General features: G+C 42.8%; 1 protein-coding gene across 1 annotated transcript; it reads right to left on the reverse strand.

The window, feature by feature from the left end:
• Positions 1–227: 227 nt before the first annotated feature.
• Positions 228–21,077, reverse strand: CLTRN (collectrin, amino acid transport regulator). The gene is made up of 6 exons (XM_063126413.1): positions 21,011–21,077; positions 19,950–20,008; positions 12,665–12,750; positions 8,325–8,441; positions 3,451–3,645; positions 228–387 (listed from the first exon to the last, which is right to left on the reverse strand). The coding sequence occupies exons 1-6, from the start codon at positions 21,075–21,077 to the stop codon at positions 228–230; spliced, it is 684 nt and encodes a 227-aa protein (XP_062982483.1).
• Between the last annotated feature and the right edge of the window lie 4,248 nt (positions 21,078–25,325).

Below are 25,325 nucleotides of genomic sequence, written 5' to 3' on the forward strand. Positions count from 1 at the left end.
CACTGGCTCAAATTTCAAGGTGGAGAAGGCCCACTTTGCACACCCCTACTAGATAAGACAAGGGCAGAGTCTCACAAGGGACTGATGCCATAACTATACCAAGTAGGACATGACACTTTGAAAACGGTTTGAAAACTGTATATGGAGTGTGTCCCAGGCCCCAACAGTTGTTATTACTGTTATAAACTGTTTAAAAGCAGTAGTGTAGATCCTTCCTGAGAGTCAATTCATAAGGGTGTGAACCGTTCATCATCTGCTGCTGCATAGACTCCATTAATCTGGCCAGCTTTTAAATCTAAGGAATCACAGGGAATTCCATTTTCCATAATTATGGCTGTTCCACATTTCTCTTCTAAACCTTCTGTTTCTTCAGGCTGCTTCTTGTATCTGAAAAGAGGAGAGAATAAAGTTGTGGTTGTCAACGGAATGCATGACCTAAGAAACATGAAACAAGAATTATTTGTCTGGAAACAAAGCCCTATGAAGAGAAACTGAAACAACTGGGCATGTTTAGCCTGGAGAAGAGAAGATTGAGGGGAGACATGAGAGCACTCTTCAAATACTTAAAAGGTTGGCACACAGAGGAGGGCCAGGATCTCTTCTCGATCATCCCAGTGTGCAGGACATGGAATAACGGGCTCAAGTTACAGGAAGCCAGATTCCGGCTGGACATCAGGAAAAACTTCCTGACTGTTAGAGCAGTATGACAATGGAACCAGTTACCTAGGGAGGTTGTGGGCTCTCACACACTAGAGGCATTCAAGAGGCAGCTGGACAACCATCTGTCGGGGATGCTTTAGTGTGGATTCCTGCATAGAGCAGAGGGTTGGACTCGATGGCCTTATAGGCCCCTTCCAACTCTACTATTCTATAATTCTATTTCAACCTGCCTAAACTCAGTTTAGAGACAAACTATGCATGGTATGCACAGTCCTTTCTGGACTATACTACTTGAGATTGCAGGTTGGGAGGAGAAAATAACATATTAGATGGTTCTGTCACTGAAGCAACCCCTCCACACATATAAAATTAGCACGCTGAGAGAAAGGCTAGGTCCCGTCCTCCTGGTAGGGGAAATAGACAAACAAGCAATTCTCCTCTCCCACTCTGAAATGGCATAACTCAGAAAGGGATGTAGCACAAGAGATGGACTTGTGGTTTATCACATCCCTCTTCCTCTCAGTGTTAACAAAAAAGGGGGTTATTTATAGTTTGAACTTCCCTTACTGTTTCTATCACAAGTACACATTCACCTGTACAATCCACCCCACACACTCAGGTCCTTTGGGAAGAATTTACTCCAGTCAGCAAAAACTAGGCTGATAACTGTTACCCAGAGGACCTTTTCTTCTGCCACCCCCAGACTGTGGAATAGCCTGCTGGAGGAGATTCGTTGGCTTAATACTCTCTCTGAGTTTAAGACAGCCATAAAGACTAATCTCTTCCGGCAGGCCTCCCCAGATGAATTTTAAACCTAAGAATTTTAAGACATTGTGATTGTGATTTTAACATTGTATCGGTTTTATATGCTTTTTTAACCAGTTTTATGTATTGTATGTTGTTCCTTGCATCGATGCAGAGGGACAGGCAGTTTATTATTATTAGTAGTAGTAGTAGTAGTAGTGGTAGTGGTAGTAGTAGTAAAATAATAGACTACCATGTCTTTGACACAATTTGATTGACAAAACTTCCTAGGCTACCTAACCTTTGATACAATTATAATGAAAGCACTCCCGCCCACACCAAGCAAACAAATAAACATGACTTGTTTTAGTGCATCCTGACAAGCAAGAGCAAGTTAACAATCTCTGCTCTGTTTATTTCAAGATTTCTTTTTTGACCTTGAGGTCCACTGATTCATCATCAAAAACCCTCCCATCTCATATAAGATGCAGCATCAGTGACTACTAAGTAAAGCTACCCAATTTGGCTTGCATTGATTTTTTAAAAACCTAGTATAGACTGCTAAACTTTATCTCCAGCTTTGTTAATATAAAGACTGTTTGTTTTCTCTCTACTTGTTTTCCACTGATCCAGGAGCCTCTGTATTTGCCAGGATGGGAACAGTTCTGAGTAGTAGCTGGATGTTATATTTTCAAACATGGGGTAGCAACTGTTGTTTGCGTCTTTCTTGTTCTTAGCAGTCCTAGGGGCAGATCCAGGGTGAAATTTGAAACCATCACATCTCCTGGTAGAACCCAGCTGGAATGTCTGCAAACCCTCCTCCTCCATTTCATCCTAAGGCTCTGACTGTGCAAACATCATGACTTCAACATCAGCTCAGCCTTCCCCTCTTCTATTCCTCAGCCCCAGCCCCAGCCCCACCATGATGGGCAATTAATATATGCCTATTTCCTACTATATTGGCTGCTCAGATGGGGCTTCTAGTGTGATATACCATCCTTTTCTGTTTGTAGTACATACGCCCATGGGGTGGTGGTGGTGGTAGTATACAATGGAGCCATTGCATGGGCAGCCTAAGCTTGCTGGCCCCAGTGAGCATGCATGTGGCCCCTACCGCTGGCAACCGTGATGTAGTGCTTCTGGGAAAGCACCGCAATGAGCAGAAGTGCTTGTTTCTGGAAGGCGCCAGTGGGCTTGGGCCACCCATGTAAAGGTTCCATGGGGTGCTGCCCATTATGGCCTGCCAGGTGGAGAGGCAATGCAGGACACACCCAGATGTATTGCTTCTCCTCCTCTTCCTCCTCCGTCTTCTTTGTTCTTCCACACACATCCGTGACTTCCATTTTGACATTCGTAGACCTGCCCCCTTTCTCTGACATTGTGGTCACCATTGTCAGGGAAATGTTTTGGGCCCATTTCAACAGTCCTGAACAGCAGCCCCCATAACTTTCTCCCACAGAAGCATATGGGAGCCATTCACTTCTATAATATAAAGTAAATATAAAGTGTGATGGGCCCAGTGGTAGTATGAAATAGTCCCCATGTGAATTTGACAAGATAAACTCTTCTTATAGCAGGGGTGTGTAATTTCCCAGGGACCAGGCACCAAGTCCTCCCCCTGCGAAACCTACCAGTGGCTGCACCCCTCCCCCTGCCTGCTGTATTTGTGATGGCGGCAATAGTAAATGAGGCAGAGCAGTGGTGGTCAAGTCCCCATTATTTTCCTTTAAAAGAGATTGTGTCTTCTCCCCGTGCCTCGCTATAAAGAAAATCCCCCCCCCTTTTTGCTGTGTGAATATGTCCAATGGCACCCAATGAAATACTGACTCAATGAGAGGCCAAGGTAAACAGGTAACTCTTTAGGGCCTGCTTGAAGTTCTACAACATACTCAGTTCTTGACTTCATGAAATTGGTTTATCTGCTGTTTCCTTTTAAAAAATCAATAGGCATCCTTAATATTTTAAGCAAAGAAGGAAGCAAAGTAATAGGATAGTCAGCCTTACAATTCTGTATGGCCACAGAGCAGGAAAACACAAGATGCTCACCTCTTGCGTTGATGGATTCCAGATGTTATCAGGAAAACGATTCCAACCGCAATAATGCAAAGAACAACACCAAATACAATCAGCCAAGTTGGCACAGAGTGCTCAACCGGTGGAGCAAAAGTTGATGAAATTTCCAAGAACTGCAATGTGTCATCATTTAGTAAAAAAGCACTGTTGATTCGGTTTCTGTTCATCCTTGAAAGAGATACAAAGTCTGGCAGGTAATTCTCAATAAATAGGAACGCAATAAATCAGGAGCTTACTATTGTGTTGAGCACATGGAATGGATAAAGAAGAGAAGGCCCAAACCTCAGTCATTCATGCATGTTTCACTTCCAGGCTAGATGACTGCACTATGTGGCACTTGATATGGGACAGTCCTTGAAGATGGTCCTGGAGCATCAATTGGTCCCGAATATGGCTGCAAGGGTTCTGATGGGAGCTGCCCATTCAGACCATATTAGACCAATATTGTATCACCTTCCCTGTCTAGCAATTTGCTTCTGGGACTGGGCTCAATTCAAGGTGCTGGCTCTGACCTTTAGCACCCTAAATGTTCTGGAACCAGAACATCTCTGGAATCATATCCCTCCATATGAACCTTTCCTAGAGCTTCATTCATTTCAGAGACCCCCCTTTACATCTCACCACCATTTAAGATAAGGCTAGCAGGAACCCAGGGGAGGGCCTTTTCAGCTGTGGCACCCATGGTTTAAAATCAGTTCCAAGAGAAATACACACAGGCTCCTCACTGCCTGCTTTTAGACAGGCAGTAAAAAGAATTTCATATAGGCAGGCTTTTTAAAGATCCAGATTCATTTCTGCATCTGCTGCAGCTTTTAACTGCTGTCTGTTTCAATGGTTGCTCAGATTGTTGTAACTGTGATCCTTTAGGTATTATGGTAATATTTTGATTTTATACACTTTGTATATCATTGTTAGAAGCAGGATGAGGATGACAACAACTTTGTTTTGTTGAACCAATAAACATGAAACAGTTAACAGTAGGGCTGGCATCAAAGGTAGGCATGATCAGGCACCACACCCCAGCAGGAGCCCACTGACAAAGCCCTCTGCACTTGCTGCTCCTCTTCACTATTGCAACTTGCTTGTTCACCTGCTTCTCACTCTGGCCCAGACAATGACAGTGGGGAGAAGGAGACACCCCTGCCTACTTGCTCCCTGGCTCTCTGCCTGTCAAGCAAGCAAGCAAGCAGTACCAATGATGAGGAAGAGGAAGAGCAGCTGGTGAGAAGGGTGTTGTGCAGGCAGGCTTGCTGAGGGAGGGGACCCATTGCCCAAGAGCCCTCAAAAACCTGAAACCTGCACTGGGTAACAAAAATGGGCCTAACCCCACTACAAATGGTCTCCTATACAACCCTTTTGGAAATGACTAGGATGCCCATGTGCATGTTGTACTCATTAGGGATTTCCGAGAAAAAACCATTCCCATCCAGCCATTCTTTGGGGTGCAGTGCTGCCCTTTCATTTAAAGGAAGGTATTGAAAGAATGCACATGGAACTCAGAATTGGAGCATTATGTCATAGGTTAACAATGTACAAACCTTAGACATTTCTCCACTGCAACAGATTCCCATGGAAAAGTAATCTGCTGGTTGGATATTAGCTGGTTTTATTTGCACAGCTATTCCTTTGATACTATTGCGTGCGTGTGTGTTTTTGCACACATGTTTTTGTTCACAGATGCAATTGTGTCCTAAGGCTGCACATTACAGCTAGTACATTACAGTTAGTACTGTGAACTGCCCAGAGAGCTTCAGCTATTGGGCGGTATGGAAATGCAATAAATAAATAAATAAAATACCATGCACGTGTGTTTTGTTCTAGGATGAACTGCCTAATGCATAACAAAGGACTGGAAAGAACTTTGCACATCAACATGCTTTGGAAATGAGGAGATAAGATACATTAGAGATGAACTCCCAGCCAACCTTCTAAGGTGGAGCATCTTCCCTTTGAGGGAAGGTTACAACAGCTAGGACTGTTCAGCTTGGAAAAAAAGGAGGCAAAGGGGAGACATGATAAAGATATACAATACTATGCAGCGTGTGGAGAATGTGGATGAGGAGACATTTTCCTCCCTCTCTCAAAATATTAGAACCCAATTGGGTCATTCCATAAAGCTGATTGGTGGGAGATTCAGGACAAATAAAAGGAAGTACTACTTCACACAGCACATAGTTAAACAATGGAATTCGCTCCCACAAGATGTAGTGATGGCCACCAATCTGGATGTCTTTAAAAGGGGGGTAGACAAATTCATGGTGGAGAAGGGTATTGATGGCTACTAGTCCCGATAGCTATGTGCTACCTACAGTAGACCAATTGCTGGGAACATGGGTGGGAGGGTTCTGTTGCACTCTTGTCCTGCTTATGGGTTCCTGGGCAGCAGCTGGTTGGCCACTGTGTGAACAAAATGCTGGACTAGATGGACCCTTGGTCTGATCCAGCATGGCTCTTCTGGTGTTCTTACTGCATCTGTTCCTGTGGGCTGTGGCAGGAAAGAAGCCTCTAAACTGGACTGATTTGGCTTATGAAAGAACCAGTGCTCAAATTACAGGGACTCTTGCCTCCTTTAGAGCCCTGCTGGATCAGATCAAGGATCCAACTAATCCAACTCTTGCCTGTGGGGAGCCCACAAGTAGGTGATAGGTGCAATAGCACCCCCTGCCCTTGATTATTTTCCCCAGCAACTGGTGTGCATACTGCCTGTGATGCTGAAGCGAGCATTAGCTCCATGGCTACTAGCTATCATGACTAGTAGCCATTGATAGCCTTATCCGCCTTGGATTTGTCTTTTAAAACCATCGAAATTGGGGCCCCTCACAATATCCTGTGGGAATGAATTTGGATCCACAGTTGTATGAAGAAGTACTTTGGATACATGTGTTGTGTGGAGATAGCCATGGTCTCCTTAGTCACTCTTTTTAGAGTGCTTTTGGGACCAAGACTTGGCCAAATTTGAAGCAGGTGGAGCACTTGTAGATTTCCTTAAGGACCCCCGCACCTTTCCCCCTGCTTTATTTATTTATTTATTTATTTATTTAATGCATTTCTATACCGCCCAATAGCTGAAGCTCTCTGGGCGGTTTACAAAATTAAGACAATTTAAGTATAAAACAGCAGTATAAAGCCATAATATAAAATACAATATAAAAGCACAACCAAGATAAAAACAGAAGCAATGCAAAAATACAAATTTAAAATACAAATTTAAAATTGTAATTCGAGTACTGGCCAGTACTTTTATTAGGTATTATCTGCTCGTAAGCAATAAGGGTTTAAACATTTCAGAATAACGTAGGACTATAGGTGATGGACAACACTTTAAATCCAAGGTGCTAGAACTGCATGCCACTGATGTAAAAAGAGACGTACGGTAAATCTGCTTATACAGAGTGAATGCTTCAAAGTTCAACAAGAACAATAAAAAAGCACATTCCACTATTCCTACCATGTTCTAAGAAATCTGTAATCTCCTTCCCCTCACTAATGCACTGAAGTTGGTTTTGAACTTTTCTGTAGAAAACAGCTTAATCTGCTCATAAGCTTAAAAGTTAATCTTTCCCAAAGAATGCAATCTTATTCATTGCCACATTCAGTTTATTCAACAAGACACATTATGCTTCTAAAAGATAACATGATATCTCCCCCTAAAAGGCTAAATTCAACAGCAACTAAACACACACAAGCTATTTTTCTTTGAAATCTTGCAAAACTTCATTGACACTCTGCTTATGGGTTCTATTACCATTAACAAATTCCTTATACACAATTGGTCATGGGGTGTGTGTGTGTCACAAAATGGATTATTATTTTTCCCCACTGTTTTCCTCCCCAGCTTAGAAATGTGGTTTTTTTTTTGATGAGGCAGTAAAAAACAATATATTTTCACTGTGCTTTATATAAACAGACAGCTATTCTTAGAATGATAGGAGACTAACTTTTTTTTCACCTCAAAATGCTTTTAAAAACCACTGATAATTGGACATTCGCACTAGGAGTGTCTTTAGATGAGCTTCTTTTAACACGCTCATGACTGGTCACTCATAGAACATCACGGGTCATTTTGACGACGCAGTGATCTCCTGTGCGTCTCCCGCAACTTACATTGATTTTCCCACTACAAAATAAGACCCGGGAAATCCGATTTTCTTTAACGATAATTAGTGCTATTTCCTGCTGTGTGTGCTATAAAAACACCAACTGAATGGGCCACGTGGTTGCTGCTTGCTTCCTCTTTCTTCCCCATGTGGTTCTGCCCATGTCTATTGTGGAAGAGAAGCAAGACGCAAAGCCACGGTAGGGGAATGTGATTTCCCCCCGCCTGAGAAGACTCTAAAGCAGAGCCTTGGGATGTTCAGATTGATTAATAGAGTTGCCAATCAAAAGGCATTATTCAGTTATTCGACCTTTCTCTCCTTAACAGATTTTTTGGTAAGAAAAAAGTTGGGGAAAGTGGTGGGGAAACTCAGGAGGATTACAAATGGAAGACGATAACTAGACACACATACCTAAAATTGCACAATAAAAGTCTTGTTTGAAAGCACCTTAAGATGTAGACTTTGAAAACCCAGGTCCAATTCCCTGTTCACTCATAAAGCCCACTTCAGCATAATTCTCTTGCAATGTAGCCCAGCACAAAGGGTTACTACTGGAGGGTTATCAGTGTTGTACCCTCCCTCAGTCCAGAAGGAGAGGCGGGTAGCAAATAAATAAATATATTATTATTATTATTATTATTATTATTATTATTATTATTATTGCTCATTTTTTACTGAAAGATGAGATACTAATACTAGCAGATAATACATTTGATCAGAACAAAACTGTGTAATGATATCAATGGTCACCTTATGGCTGCTTCCACATCAGTCCGGGGAATAGTTGTTGCATTTGTGAATGAATCAGTGACGACGAACCAAAATGATACCCGATCTGTTATATTGCACAGCAATACATTGGAAATTCTGTGAATGGTTTAAAAAAAAAGGGGGACAATGAGGATTAACAGATCATGTCAATCGGGGCTTAAGTAACCAAAAGAGAGGGGACAAGATTCAAGTCTATCTGGAAAGCAAGCCCTCTCAAAGTCTTGGCCCTGAATGGAATCTGTCAATGGAATGGAGTAACTTATTTTGCTCTATTCCACAGTGACATCTTCTGGTTGATTAACAACACAGTAAAACGGTTTCCGTTATTGATTTCTATGCTTTATTTTTATATATTATAAATTATATTGCAGATTATATAGAGATTTAGCCATACCTAGAGTAGACCAATTACAATCAATAGGTTACTCAGAGCTAATTTGAGTCTCATGGATTTCAATGGGCCTACTTTAAGTATGACTGAATTTAGATCCAATCCATAGTATTTTATGATATTTTTATAAAGCATCCAAATCCAACCATCAGAAACAGGGCTTGTGTAAACGCCTCTTCCTGGTGCATCAGGACTGTGCCAGTCAAATATCTATGCAGCAGGCTATGAGCCTGGCAATCTGAAACTCTCTGCACCTCACAACAGGACATGCAGCAGGGGTTGTTCTTCTTTCAAACACACACACACAACTCACGAAACCCCCATCGCCACCACTTGCTGCTGGAAATACTTGCTAATCTTTTTCCAACCATGTCAAATGGTTTATTAGATTCAAAGCTGGCTTAGGCTGGTTTTGCTCAATAGTAAATCTCTAGCCTTTTCTAAAAGATGGTTCTCAGGGTCTAAGTAGACATTGTACTAATTGCACAGTAAGCAACTACAATGGGGGTTTATAAAATGTGTTGTTGTTGTTGTTAAAATTTGTGTTGCTTTCCGCTGCAAAAAGCAGTCTCAAAACAACCTACGTATAAGCACAAATACAGATGTCCATAGTTAATTCTAGCTGCAGGAGATCCGTCTTTCATTAGTATTGCACTGCAAGAGAGAAGGGGGGCTTAGCCCCTCTCCTGCTGCTATTGTGATGAAAATCCCACTCCCCATCCCAAGCTGTAGGTAGTGTTAGGGGAGGAAAGCTCCCAAACTATCCTGAGGGCAGTAATTAACTATCCTATAAAAACATCCTAAGGGCTGTAATTAACTATCCTTAGTTCACATTATATAATTGACAATCAGGTAAACATTAGGGCTGTGCACAGCCTCGGGCTGAATCCCCAAAGTCGAGGCGAGGCGGGCTAATTTGGCCTGCCTCGCCTTGGTTCCGAGTCAGTTCTGGGTCAGCACGAGGCACCCCGAGGCTAAAGTCGATCGGCACCTAAACTTCAGGGTGCCTTGGGCCACTTTGGAACAGCACTGGACCACTCTCCCTGCTCACCTGCCACCATCGCTGCTGCTGCATTGCTCCTGCCACCATTGCCACCGCCGCTGCATAGGTCCTATAGCTATTGCCATCACTAATGCTGCATCTGAGAACCAGGATGCGATTTTAAGATATCGCGGGGGCTCTGTTGAGTACCTCTATGGCCACAAACTATGGTGGCCATAGAGGTACTAATCAGAGCCCCCACGATATCTTAAAAACACAGCCTGATTCTCAGTTGCGGCAGAGATGACAATGGCAGAAGGAGCAAGGCAGCGGCAGCAGGAGTAAGGTGGTGGCAGTGATGGTGATAGGAGCAAGGCAGCAGCAGCGAGGCAGCAGCAGCAGTGATGGTGCCAGATGAGCAGGGAGAGGGAGGTGAGTTCAAAGAACTCACAGCTGACCTTGCTACTAGCTTTCTTGGGTGCCGGCTGCACAGGGACTTGCAAGTCCAAGTCACCTCAGGGGGCCTGAATTTCGCCTTGGCTTCAGCACTGAGGCAGGCAACCCCCAAAGCACCCTGAGTCAAATCGGGGCTGTTTCAGGGGCTCCGAACTGGCCTCCAAGGTGAATCGGGGGGACCTTTGGCTCCATGTATTTTACTGGAAAACCTCCCTCCCCCTCCCCCAGCTGTGTCAATGCACAGATGCCATTTGCAACTGATGTGTCTATTTTGAACTCCAATCTACCTGTTAAAGCCTTACGGTTAACTGGGGTGGGGGAAGGGCTTTAATAATATTCTAAAATTTGCACCCAGTTCTGCCCTTAGCAAACAATCACAGAGAAGCCATAGGACACTAAACGGCTGATACACAGTTTTCATCTCCAAGACAGAGATAAGCACTAACCAGTGACACACTTAGCCCAGCACTCTGTTTTATAGCAGCAGATAATCCCAGAAACCAAAGAAGAGGCATATCCTTCATGATCATCAATATCTTTTTCTTGACTTTAGCTGGGGTTCAGTTTGCTTTGGATAGGAAGAGGGTTGAAGCAATTAGGATATTGTACCATGAGGACGACAGTAAATCTTACGGATGTTGGTATTTATGTTCTTCTCATGTTACTTTTGCCCATCTTTCTCTGAGCCTCCGTATAATTTTGCAACCTCACACATAACATGTGAAGCCAAAGAAACACGTAGTACTAGGGTCTGCAGCTACCTTTCTTTTTTGAAACAGAGCACTGAAGATAAGAAAGTACCTGTACACGCACACAGCCCACTTCCCCCGACCTGAACGTGTGTCCGGCAAGTGGAGTTTTAGAAGAGTTTTTTCTTTAGTAAACCTGTCTTCCCATTTATTTATTTTTAAGTGGCATTTTCAACCATGATTTTTGCAAAGGGATACAATGTTCTGGAGAAATAAATTCTTGTTATTTTAAAAAAAAATGTTTGTCCATTAAAATTGTGTCGACAGAGATTTCATGGCCCTCGCCTAACATCCTGATCAACTTGGATGATACAGTGAACTCAAAAGGAGGCTAAGGGGAGACCTGATAGAGGTGTACAAAATTATGCAGGGTGTGGAGAATGTGGATAGGGAGACATTTTTCTCCCTCTCTCAAAATACTAGAACCCGGGGTTATCCCATGAAGCTGATTGGTGGGAGATTCCAGACAAATAAAAGGAAGTACTTCTTCACACAGTGCATAGTTAAACTATGGAATTCACTCCCACAAGATGTAGTGATGGCCACCCATTTGGGTGGCTTTAAAAGGCGGCAGTAGAAGGCTATCAATGGCTACTAGCCCTGATGGCTATGTGCTATCCAGTATCCAAGGCAGTAGGCCTGTGTGCACCAATTGCTGGGGAACATGGGTGGGAGGGTGCTGTTGCATCATGTCCTGCTTTGTTGGTCCTGGTCAACAGCTGGTTCGCCACTGTGTGAATAGAGTGCTGGACTAGATGGACCTTCGGTCTGATCCAGCAGGGCTCCTCTTATGTTCTTATGTTCAATATGCACTACAATTAAATATGCAGTAAAGCAGGGCCTCAGAGGTAGAATGCCTCCTTTACATGCGATGCTGAACATTCCAGGTTCAATCCTTGGCATCAGGGCCATTCCTAGAGAAGCTGCCAGCAACTGGCGCCCTACGAAAACCATGCAATTGGTGCCCCTGCCCCCAAAGGCAGATCTAGGCTGGGTTTTTTGGTAAATTGGGAAACATTTTGCCCCTATTTCCTGTATATTTTTTAACAGTGGGTTTTTTTAATACTTAAATCCCTGTGGGTGCCCATGATATTCAGTATATTATAAACATAACATGAAATAATGATATCTTTGTTATTTGATTCATATTTTTTTAATTTGTATTTTTGTCCGTGAATTTGTGCTCCATGTAACTGGGCGCCCTAGGTGACCACCTTGTTAGCCTATACAGAGCCCCCCTGCCCCCCCCCCCCAAAGTAGGGGGTGGGAAAGACCTTTACTTCAGACCCTGAAAAAGGTGCTTCCAGTTAGTCTGGACAGTACCGGGCTAGAAGGACAAATAATTCTACCCAATACAAGGCAGTTTCTTAGGGCTGTAAGACATGCTTTACATGCAAAGGTTTCCAGGTTCAGGTAGGCATCTCCAGGTAGAACTGGGAAAGACTTCTGTCAGAAACCCTGGAGAGCCATTCCGACTCAGCGCTGACAATGCCAAGTTAGATGGACCAGAAGTGTGACTTGGATTAAGGCCGCTTCCTATGTTCATGGACTGCTGCCCAACTGCTCTCCTGCAAGGTCAGGTCAATTCCACCTCCTAATGAGAATTGGTAGGAAGTGCTATTGCCGTCATCAGATACTGAGAACTGACCGGCTGTGAAACATTATTCCCAACCCTCAGACATGGCATCAGCTATCTCATTTCATGACAAAGAATACTTACAGGAAAGTTAGGTATACTCACTGGGTTGTTTCTTGACTGGAGTATCTCCTCATAGCAAAAGCCACCACTGCTTTAAATAGATATTCTTCAGTAGCATCCCAGCTATACTGTTAGAAACAATAATAATTGGTATAGATCAGGGGTGAGCAATACACGGGCCGCATGTGCTCCCCCTGGTCTTTTTTGTGGGGGGGAGGAGACTGCCCTTCCAGCACTGCTGTTATTATGAGTTACTATTTATTGCATTTGTATACTGCCCCAGAGCCAAAACTCTCTGTAGATTTTGTTGAGGTGGTAGGGCAGCGGTGGCAAGAAACTGGTTTAAGAGCAAGGAGCGGAAGAGAGTGCACCTTGTTTGCAAACAGAATCGTGCTCCGATTTTGCTTCCGAGCAAGGCATATGCACCCCGCGCACCTGGTTTGGGTAGGGTGACCATATTTCGGAAGCCAAAAAGGAGGACACCTAGTGTGTGGGGGGGGAGGAGCTTTCTGAGTCCTGCAGAAAGTACGTTATTCCCCCGCCACCTTAAAGAACCCGATTGGAGTGGAGGAGGGGAAAGGATTTCATTCTGCACCACCACCATCCACTCCAATTGGGGCCTTTTCTATAATGTCCACAAATGACCCATTTTCCCCTTTAAGACCTCAATTGGAGCTCGGGGTGGGGGAGTGATGTGCCTCAAGAAAGCATGTCATTCCCTCCTGCCATGCTAATGGCAGCCTTAAAGGGGAAGGTGTGTCATTCCAGGACATTATTGAAAATTATAGAAAATCCCTCCTGACACCATGGAAAGAACAAAAACCAGGACAAATCCGGGGAAATCCTGACAGTTGGTCACCCTAGGTTTGGGCCACCACTGCACCATCAAATTTTGGTGGCAAATTCAGCAGCTGCAGTGTGGGGGTGGGGGAGGGGTGCAGCCCACAGTGGGGTTTGGGTGGACAATGTGGACTTCTAGAAGTTGCCCATCTCTGGTACAGATAGAGAACTTTTTTGCCCCCTCAGATCAAAAAATAAAAAATACTTTGCTGTTGACGTTCATGGAAATATGTTTACGCAGGCACGAGAACCGCAACGTGTTATGCATGGGCCTGCCTACAGATAGTTCAGAAAGTCAGCTGGTTCAGAATGCTATGGAGGGCTAGCTTTGGATGGACAGAACAGCTTTAAGACCTGGTAGTTTATTTCCAAGGACAATTACAGGTGCTGACCCATAAAGCTTTAAATAATCTAGGACCTGGGTATCTCATGGACTACCTATCTCCATATGAACCTGCCTGATTCTTACTAGCTTCAGCAGAAGTCTTAATCCAGGTGGGGAGAGGGCCCTCACTGTGGCCATGTCCAACCTATTGGGCACCCTTTCCACATATCTACTCAATGGGCACCTGTCTTGTTGGCATTTGGTGCCAGGAAATACGTGTTCTCTTTGTCCTAGTATTTGATTAATTCTAGTATGCTGGCTCTGGGCTAGCAATTATTATGTTGGGGTTTTATGCATTATTTTTAAGTGTTGTTTGAGATATTTTACAATGTTGTTTTAAATTATGGTTTGTAAGCCACCTTGTATTTAAATCTGTTCTCTAGACATCATCAAAATGCCCAAATTTAATCACATAGTAATCTATATCAGTTATTTTTTAATTATTTCAATCTAATGCAGAACTGGCTTATACTAAATATGCTTTTTTTTATCCTAGTAAACAGCTTAATCATTCCAGCTGTAACTCCTTGGTTTATACTTTCATGCACAATAAGAAAGATTAAGGGCGCAATTCTATGCATGTTTAGGCAGAAAAAGTCCTATAACTCTAAGCATTCCCCAGACAACCATGCTGGCTGGGGAGTACTGGTAGCTGTAGGACTTTTTTCTGTCTAAACATGCCCAGGATTGTGCTTTAAGGCTGTAACCTTATAAACATATACCTGGGAGCAAATTCAGAAGGGCTTGTAACAAAGATGGCAGTAGGTGAGGGCGAACACTTAGAATCAGCAGAGATCCATCTGCCGTTCTTAGTGGCCTATAGTATGCCTTTCTTTTTCAGAAAAAAGAAGGAAATGAGCTGAATTTAAACAGCTCATATACAATTTGCCTTCAGTGCTGTCCTTTTTGCTGTTTCTTAGAGCTTTTCTACACAAGGCATTAGTTGTGCACTTGTGATTCCTTACTCATGGTCGTCTACAGGTTCTTTAGATGACAATGGGGCCCTCCAGTTTTGGTTCTGGTTTTTAAGAGCAGTTTCCCAGGAGGTTTTTTAGAGTGGGGAAAATTGAGTTTTTTCTTCTGAAAGCAAAAAAAGTTATTTTCCTAGCTGCATGTTTGCATTATTTTGCTATAGCACAACACCACCTAGATATGATGTAGAGAAAAAGCAGGAAATGAAAAGCTGTTTGTCTAGAACTCGGATCTTAATTCTGTGATGAAAGTGAAAGTAGATCTGGCAGGATCTACGCTACTACTTTATAATGGTTTATAACAGTATTGACAACTGTTGGGCCCATGACACATACCATATACCATTTTCAAACTGGTGTAGATCTGGCCACAGTGAATAATAGACTTGTGTAGAAAAGCTATTAATCTATAGTGACTTTGATTTCTCTGCTTTTGAAATAGTATATCTTTCATATCCAGCTAACTATTCCCTGGTGCATGTTCTTGTCCCAGTTGACCAGGTACTCTTGCCTGATGTAGGGTTGAAAGGAGAAAGGAGAAACTCCAACCCCTCCTCCAAAGGAACAAAGGATAAGAAGGGCTTCAAACTGGTGTTTGAAAGTAGCAAATTATTAAGTTAAGATCACCCAACATGTTTGACCGGTGGTCTTCTTTTTTCCGGGTCAAAGAATGTTCATGTCTTTTATTGATACACCAGTTAGAATGAGGGCCTTCTATCTGAAGGCATCCTCTATTTGAAGGGCTGTCCAATCCAGTTTAAAGATTAAAAAAATAACATATGAAGTTCAAGCAGGGGTCTTGGAGTTCTATCAACTTGGACAGTACACCGACTAGGCACACAGGTCTCACAGTCTTCCCCACTGTGGTGAGATGTATTCTATTGTATTTCTATTTAAATGACAGTGATTATTTCTAAATTTGCATCGACACCTATACATTAGCACAGGCAAAAGTTATGCAAATCACTGCCCTCTTTTTTGTTGATGCATAAGTGGCCATCCTAATTAGAATTCACCCCCCAAATGCCTTGCTGCTTGCTTTCTCCCCAAAGCCCCCACCTTTGGTTCAGGACTGAAGGGTGTGCGCTGGCTCATTCCCCCACTGCCCACTTTCAGCCTGAACTCTGGTTTGCCACATTCATCATTCCTCCAGCCTAGGGCACGTCTACACAATAGCCCAGAGCAGTGATTGTCACTATTTTTTCAAGAAGGAACCACTTTGGTTCCAGGCATCACCACTAAGTCACGTTGGGATGCAGCTGCCTCAGGCAGAAGTTGCTGAGAGATGGCAGTGAGATGCTGGAGGACAGAGCTGTGTGCCATGTGGCCTACCCTCTATCCCCTAAGCTAGTCAGCTGCCTTCAGGTGTAGTGGAGGAGGATGCCCCATTGCCAGTGTTGAAGACAGATTCAACTGCCCTTCCAGTTGGCATTTGTGCATGGAAGGGGAGGGGGTGCCATCTCATCCTTTGACTCAAGAAGCAAAATGTCTTGGGCTGGCCAGTACAGCATCTTGAGAGCTCTTGGGACATGGAGCCAGGCCATCCTGCCCAGAGCTTTATTGCTTGTTGGATTCCACAAACCCAACAGGTAGGAGGACTCAGAGGAGGCCAGTACTGCATCCATAGAACTCTTGGTGGTGTGGCACTAGTTCCCTAGGTTTCCCTTGCTTTGGTAGGGGACAGACACAGAGAGTGACCAACCAGGCTTAATTGGGAAAATTTTCTTCTCAGGGCAGAGGTCACCTGGTTTCTTTGTTTCATCTCAGCACTCTGTGTGCATGCAATTGAACTATAGCAGTCACTTTCTCCTAGGGCAGATGTCTGAAGTTGCATCTAAAACTCTAGTGCTGAAATGCTTCCATTATATGAGACCCTTTGCAATACATATTAGATTTATGGCTGATGATCTCTATCCCAAGCACTTTACAGTCTAGGGGCTATAGGGTGGATTCATCTGCCACACCAACAAAAGTAAACAACGAGACAGCGCAGCTCAGTAAGGCAGGCAGCAATTTCCTGACCACCATCTGCCCATTCTAGGTTGCTTACGTAGCTTCAGTAGACTTAATGGGCTTTAATTTCTTTCTAATGTATCACAAGAACTGCATCTGCTGCATTTTTATGAGACGAGACATGGATGAGACAAATACGCCGGAGCATCTATTAATCTTGTTTTTAAATGTATACTGTGTCATGAAAATGATAACAGGGAGTCCTGAGATACCATCTTAAAATTACCAGAATCTACAACTATGAAGGAAATGACCTTTCCAATATGTGTGTGTGTGTGTGTGTGTGTGTGTGTGTGTGTGTGTATTTATATCTGCAACCTCACTGAAAAATTCCTGTTTGTCTGAATACAAGTGCATGTTTGCAGGCATCATTCCCTTTGTGAAAAAAAAGCCTGTCACCCAGGAAGAGATACTTTCAAACTCCCAACCTCCATCTTGTTATCCTGTTAGCTATGTAACGCTAATTCAGTCTGGAGTGCTTGAGAGGAAATCCATTCATCCTGTGAGACTAGGGCCTTTGCTAGACCAGGGGTTAGCCCGGTACGAGGCCCATGCTCGCCCCTGTGCATCCAGATGATGCACAGGGGCTCCCGGGCCCAGGCAGGGGTCAACCCTGCCTGGCCCTAGGGTATCTGGCTACAGTTGTAGCCCTGTATTTCCCGTGGTCTTGGGCTGAGAAATATGCTGCTTTTCTCGGATACCGCAATTACTCCCGAGTAGCTGGGAAAAGCAGCGGATGGGGCACCATTGGGGCAGGATGGGGAGATGGGGGGGGTGGGGAGATCGCGGCCAGGGTGGAGAAATTGGGGGCAGGTGGGGGGGAATTGGCGATCACGGGGGAGAAATCGGAGCCGAGGGGGGATGGAAAATGGAGCCCGGAGGGGACGGAAAACGGAGCCCGGGGGAATCAGAGCCCGGGAAGAATCGGAGCCTGGGGAGAGCAGGGACCTCTTTTTAAAAATAAAAATAAAAACTTTACCTGCCTTGGTGGTGTGCTCCTGCACATCCGGCTCCTTTAAACCTAAAAGAAAATGGCAGACGCGACAGGGCTTCCCTGCAGCCCGTCGTGTCTGACATGTGGAAAGGAGCGACAGTCCGCGCTACTTCTAGCGCGTGCTGGCCCCTCCTCCCACATGGATTCTCAGGTAGGTCTAGCAAGGCCCTAGGTGTGAAGTATACCTAATTGCATCATGATTAATTAAAAGATATTTAAATTCAGTTTCCTGCAAAGCAAAGGTTTGAATAGTCATCTCTGATTGGTTAGTAAGGGCGCTTCCATATGAGAAGCTATTATCGTGCTATTATTCTGTCTCATTCATGGAATTTTATGCGGGTGGGGTCCAGACATCTTCTACTTGTAACTCTCCCATGTTTTCCAATGGCTTCTTCCATACCACAGAAAATCCATTAAAGGAGAAAAATAAATATGGATTTGCTGCACAATGCATTCTTATTGGTAGTGCTGGGAGCCCTCCCTCTGGAAGCACCTCAAAAGCCTGGAATCTGCCTAGCTGTGACTGACACAGATTGGCTCAAATTTTGATCAACCCCCTCTCCCTATTAGTCTACTTCTGTTCATTATAGGCAGATTCAAAGGCAGCTTTTCTTTGCCTAAAAAATTACTTCTTGGGCTAGAGAGCCCAGGGCGGCACCTATATGAAGCAGCTTGGCCTAATGATTCCCCACAAGCCCTGCAGCATTCATCAATAGGGTTACGTGGGAGGAGTGCAGGCTATCAAGCCAGGAAAAATCGCAGCGCTATTGTCAGATGGCAATAATGGGCAGCAAATATGAGGGACCAAAAACACCGAAAACCATTTTTGTTTGTTTTCTGGCATCTCTCTGCAACTTGGGAGCCTGCAGCAGCATATCTGCACTGCAACAGTTCATTGAATTTATGTGTTATACATCATAACTGCCCTCACTTTTGTTCCCCGTCTTTAATATCGCCACGGCGGCCATTACTAAGCCCGCCCCCTGCCGTGTATTTCTACGCCTTCCCTGCACTGGGATCCACTCCTACCTACGCCCACTCTTTTAATCCAAACTGAAGCCCCCACTGACAGACAACAAACAACCGTGGTGACATTGGAGCAATGTAAAAAGTCGCATTAAAACGACACATCGAAAAAGCGCAGCTTCTTGGGGAATAGCATGATGTGGCTGCGAGTTGGCTGCTGCATCATATAAACAACGGGGTGCAACTGCGCAACCACAAAGGGGTACATAGAGTGTATAGACAAGCCCCAGGTATGGGTGTGTTCCAATATGAGTTGACTTCCTGCTTCTTTGTGCTTCTTGGTTTGGACAGGTCATTTGTTGCCTTGTCCCATCTTTAAAATATACTGTTTTACAAAAAGCAAATTTGAGGGCCCTGTCTAGCTAGCAACTCTCTAGATGGTGAAGTAAAACACCTAACAGATTTTGTAAGTGCTTTTCTTTCTTTTAAAAAAACTTTCATGCCTTCTCCCAAATCATTGACCGCCACCTGTTTTGGCAGGGGGCAGGCAGGGGCTAACTGTGCCAAAATAATACAGGGAGTGGGAGAAATGTGACATGGGCTGCTGATTTCTGTTGGCATGAGAGCTTGTTCTAGCCTTCTTCAGATGGAGGGTGCTTAGGATCAGGAGGGAAGAGTTACATATTTGGCACCTGAGAAGGAACATCACACAACAGTAATCGGATTTTAAGCGGACAGAAGGTGACACAAAATACATTTACTTCGATGGAGATTTACATGATCACGACACTTGATACTATTAATTTAGTCCTTCAGTAGTCTGTCTCTATTCACCTGACAACCAAAATAATAATTCTGGTAGAATGAGGGCTGGGAAATTAGCTTCATATAGTGTGTGGCTCATTCTAAGAATAGGTACTTGACATCATTTATGAAAGTGACAGTCTGAAGGCCTGCTGGGGAATGTGTGAGTGTGTGTTTTAATGCTGCCCAGATCTCAAAAGAAGGAACCATTTTATGTCAGAAAATGTATTTGAATGATAATTTAATACAATTTTTAGGCAAGCTGGTATCGCTTGGATGATGCTATCACTTAAATCTAGTTGGTCTTTTGTACAATGCTCACTCAAAAATAGTAAATGTAGATATTTCACTTACTGCATTGTCTCCTAGAGCTGTTTTGATACTAAGCCGCACTTTGAAAGCATTCTGTGCATCTGTTACAAAGAAAAGGGATAACATGAAATATATCATTCACGAGCGTATAAACCAATGGATGGTGCTTCATAAGTCATTTGATTTTTTCAATAAATCAGAGCATACATTTAATACAGTCTCAATATATTTCAGGAGCGTATATGATAGAGTTAGATGTCCCAAGTGCAAATTACTTGGAATACATTCCACTGAAATCAATGGGTTCCTGGTAAGGCTGCTTAGGATATAGCTGTAGAAGATAAACATCTGCAAGTGTGAATTATTATTATTATTATTATTATTATTATTATTATTTCTTACCCGCCTCTCCAATTTGATTGAGGCAAGGAACAACAACAAATGATAAAATACATAAAACTGAATTAAAACATAATATACATTGTTAAAAAAACATCCTAAAAAACATTCTAAAAACATCTGAATCCCTTGGAAAAAGATTAACTGTGGGGAAATCAGACCACTTATACAGATTTCAATCCTAAACTTTCACAGCACGATTGATGACAAAGCGGATATATACTATAGAAAGTCTGTGAGTTGCCTCATCAGGATTCTTAAAGTTCTTTTTATTTATTTTATTTATTTATAACATTTCTATACCGCCCAATAGTCGAAGCTCTCTGGGAGTTTCACACCTCACAACTTTGAATTCTAATACAGGAATTTTAAATGTTGCAAACTACCCAAAATAATTGTGTACCCTGATCTTCTGCATGTTTACTCAGAAGTAAGCCAGATCTGGGCCAGATCTACACCAGGTAGGTTATGACACTTTGAAAATGGTTTGAAAATTATATATGGCGTGTGTCCTGGGCCCCAACAGTTGTCACTACAGTTATAAACTGTTTTAAAGCAATAGCATAGATCCTGCCTACGTCTCACTGAGGTCGAGGGGATGGGATTCCAAATAAGTATGTACAAAATTGCAGCCCTCGTTTTCAGCTTAACAGATTTTTAAGACAACCAGTGGTTGAAGAATGAGGCACAGAATGGAATCTTACCTGGTTTGCAAAGTTCTGGATACGCAACACTAACCCAGGCAGATGCAAGCAGCAATCGCCCTAACATCCTTCCTGATCAGAAAACTTCAGGCAAAAAGAAAAAAAGCCACCACTGCCATGCAGTCTTAAACTTTCAATGACCTAGGATTAAAGCATCAGCAGAACTAGGAAGCAATCTGAGTAGAAGGTTTAATGATTAACACCCCCTTATTTTAGCAAAAGAAACGTAAGGAAAACTATCTTCTGCCAGGTTCATTGTTTTATGTCTTTAGGCACCTCAGCAAAGAGGGTTAGAAATATTTAATTTTATTTCACAGAAGACTTCATATAATAATTTAGAGTGACCATATGATACAGGACAGGGCTCCTGTATCTTTAACAGTTGTATTGAAAAGGGAATTTCAGCAGGTGTCATTTGTATATATGGAGAACCTGGTGAAGTCACAGCAGTTAAAGCTGTAGGTGCCCTGCCCTCTTTTAAATCTGGTCACTAGTATAGCTCCTGCAGCTTTAACTGGTGTGATGAAGAGGAAATTTCACCAGGTTTCCCACATATACAAATGACACCTGCTGAAATTCCCTTTTCTATGCATCCAGAGCCGGTGTTACTATTAGGCCAATTAGGCAGCCGCCTAGGGCACAGACCTCAGAGGGGTGCAGTACTGACCTTTAAGGGTCACAGTTTTATACAAATTAGCTGTTTTAAGAAAAAAACAATAAGTTCAAGTGTTGTGCTTTTTATTTTTTCTGCAAAACATCTATTATTAAAATCAAAGTTGACGGGTGGTGGTGGTGCAAGTAGCTCACCTTTCCGAGGGCGCAAAATAGTCTGGCACCAGCCCTGTATGCAACTGTTAAAGATACAGGAGCCCTGTCCTCCTTTTCATATGGTCACCCTAAACAAGAACACACATAAGTTTCAAGGACTTCCCACGGTTGCATAATCAGTGGTCGGATGAATGAACTCTACGTCCCAGTGAAATCACATTGACTTACTTCTTTATAATGCATTTAATATTGACAGGGAGGGGTGTTGTGTGTGTCAAGCATTATTTTGGGAAAGCAGTCACAGAATCATTCAAGTATAATTGGAATTCTATTCAGATGCACATCTTGAATCTATTGTTTTTTATGAGTTTATTTATTTATTACATTTCTAAACCACACAACAGCCAAAGCACTCTGGGTGGTTCCCAAAAATCAAAAGCATGAAATACAGCATGTTTAATAATGATGCCTCCTGTTAGAAGGGCAATTAGCAGAGGGGGGGGGGGGAATGACAAACCAGAATGAGCATTTACCAGGCCCACATGTGCACAGGGCTATCTTAGAATAAAAAGAGACTACACCCTTCTTTTGTGAAGAAAGCTAAAATGGTTATAGTCACAAATATGTTCTTGCATATAAATACATGTACAGATCACAATTTCAAAAAGTTTGTTCAGTCCATTTTTGTGTTCCACTAAACAGGCAGAAATGGGAGAGCAAACACAAGTGTTCCCAGCAATGGAGATCTCAGGAAAGCATGTTGTAGGCTATAGGTAGCCTAAGACTAGCTATGGTCAAAATTACCATGAACTAACTACTGTAACTACAACACTGTCCCATTCCAGTAACTTGCAGATGAGGTTGTAATACTCCTAACAGTTTCCTGCCCCACATTACTTACCACTAGGATGTCCAGCAACAAAAGAGTACAAGTACCTTTAATAGCCATTAGAAGAAATGTCCCCTTCTACTGAACTACTAAAGGTGCAGGATCCCCGTCCCGTTTTGTATCTGGCCTCTGTACCTAGAGCTAAGGCTCAATTTTTGCAGAATGTCTTTATTTGTTTGAGTTTTGCATGGTAAAACTAAATCTGTTGGATGACATCACTGCAACATTTTAACTTGTTTGTTACTTTTTCTTTTCTTGCCTACTCACTGCTCCACACAATCTTCTTGGATCTTTCAGCTTTCGAACATTCTAAATAGGGTGACCATATGGAAAGGAGGACAGGGCTGCTGTATCTTTAACAGTTGACCAGATACAAAAGAGGGCAGGGCTCCTGCAGCTTTAACTGTTGTGATGAAGAGGGAATTTCACTAGGTGCTGCATGCATACAAATGACACCTGCTGAAATTCCCATTTCTATACAAATGTTAAAGATACAGGAGCCCTGTTCTCCTTTCCATATGGTCACCCTAAAATTCAAAACCTGAATCCTGTTTGCGTAACGTTGATTTACACAACTAAAATTATGACCCGCAGTACATGGCGGAATGTAAACAAACATTTCATGAAGCAGTTGTTTGGTTTTGTGGTGCAAAGTCTCTCCAGTGTGTTCATCACTTCAGCATCAAGTGATGAACTGCATGTGTTAATTAGGGTGACCATATGAAAAAGAGGACAGGGCTCCTGTATCTTTAACTGTTGCATAGAAAAGGGAATTTCAGCAGGTGTCATTTGAATACATGGAGAACCTGGTGAAATTCCTTCTTCATCACACCAGTTAAAGCTGCAGGAGCTATACTAGAGTGACCAGATTTAAAAGAGGGCAGGGCACCTGCAGCTTTTACTGTTGTGATGAAGAGGGAATTTCACCAGGTTCTCTATATATACAAATGACATCTGCTGAAATTCCCTTTTCAATACAACTCTTAAAGATACAGGAACCCTGTCCTCCTTTTTATATGGTCACCCTAGTTAAATAGTCTCTGTGGACTCCCACTGTTTTGTCAATGCCTTGCAGTATTCATTTATTTTTAACCGAACTTGGTCAGCATCACAAAACTAAGACAGAGACCATGCTGACCTAATAATCATGGGAAACGCAAACTATGTCAACAGCTTTCATACATTCATAGTCGTTGACTTTTTTCCACACCTCCTATTCCCTGCAGAAAGTTAAAGTAAACATGTTGTGGCTAGCAGCTAATCTCAGGATTAGCTGAACTTTGCGTTTTCAGGCTTTGTAGCTTATAATTGCAGGAAAGCTCCATTCCGGAACCCAGCTCTAAAAAAGTTGGTTTTTTTTTAATCAACTGATATATGTGCCACATTCCATGATAAATTGTATAGATGCCATAATTTCCCTTCAAACCGCCTGTCACAGCCTCCTAGCCAGATAGCAAATATTGCTAATTGCATTTGAGTTGGAGCTGTTCTATAATAAGCACAACTAGATCCATTCTGAGATTAAACATTCTATTCAACATTCATACATTTTTGGGAGGTGGGAAATAAGGCTGTTGAAATCCATTTACTAGCCAGCCTGCTTCAGAAGCTAGTGCATGAGACTACTGCAGGGTAAATGAATAACATTTACAGCAGGCAGAACAGATCAGTCAGGAGGGAGGGGTGCTCAGGAAATGATGGGTTTGAGAATAGAGGTGATTTAAATACACCATAGTGTCCCTGTTTATTCCTATGACCGTGTTTGAGAATATGTGCACCCCTGCACAGCAACTATGAGAGGAGGTACCATATCAGCAGAAGCCCGCTTGCATATCCTAATAACTCCTGAAATACATCTAGCTGGGATCAAGTAGTAGTAGGCTTTTTCAATAGCTGTAACACTCTCAAGGGAAGCCCTCCTATCCTCTTTCTTTTTAAGGAAGGTTTTTGGTTAAGTGTTTAAAAATTCTGTTGGGTGCCTTTTTTATTTTTGTTTTAATCTCTGCTACTTTTAAGTTTTAGTTGAGGTTTTAATGACATTTTATTATTAAATAACTAAACATTTCATTGATCTGGGTACTGAGAAAGGAAGAAGAAGCTAGCTCTGTCTCCTAGCTCAGGTGGGTGGGGATGTCCAGAGGGTTTACAGAGCCTGGGGACAGATGTGATGTTGGGTCACCTGTTGTTACCCCCTATAAGGATCTATGCATGTGTGGGGCTCTGGTAAGTAATTATTTGTCAGGGTGAGGTCAGGGTCCAATGGTACACAAAGGAGCTGAGGCAGGGTTGCTTTGTGGGGGCATGGTGCAAATTGAAGACTTGCTTCCCTTTGAACAGCCCTGCAGTCAGGTAAAACAGAACTGTAAAGTAAGACTATATTGGCCTCAATATAGACATGCAAGAAGTTTTAATAACGTCTATACTGAAGCCCATCCAGAGCTTCAGGTCAGAGCTCTATCTGAAGGGCTGTCCAGTCCAAAACCAGATTAAAGAGAATGAACCATAAAAACGTTGAACAGGGCCTTGAACTAGGACAGCAGACTGTGCAGGTACACAGGTTGCTGTCTTCCCCACTGAGGTGAAATGTATTGTATTTCTATTTAAATGAAAGTAATTATTTCTAAATTTGCATTTAGACCTATTTATTAGCATACACAA

The sequence above is a fragment of the Elgaria multicarinata genome, chromosome 5 (genome assembly GCF_023053635.1).
Source record: "Elgaria multicarinata webbii isolate HBS135686 ecotype San Diego chromosome 5, rElgMul1.1.pri, whole genome shotgun sequence".
Taxonomy (NCBI): domain Eukaryota; kingdom Metazoa; phylum Chordata; class Lepidosauria; order Squamata; family Anguidae; genus Elgaria; species Elgaria multicarinata.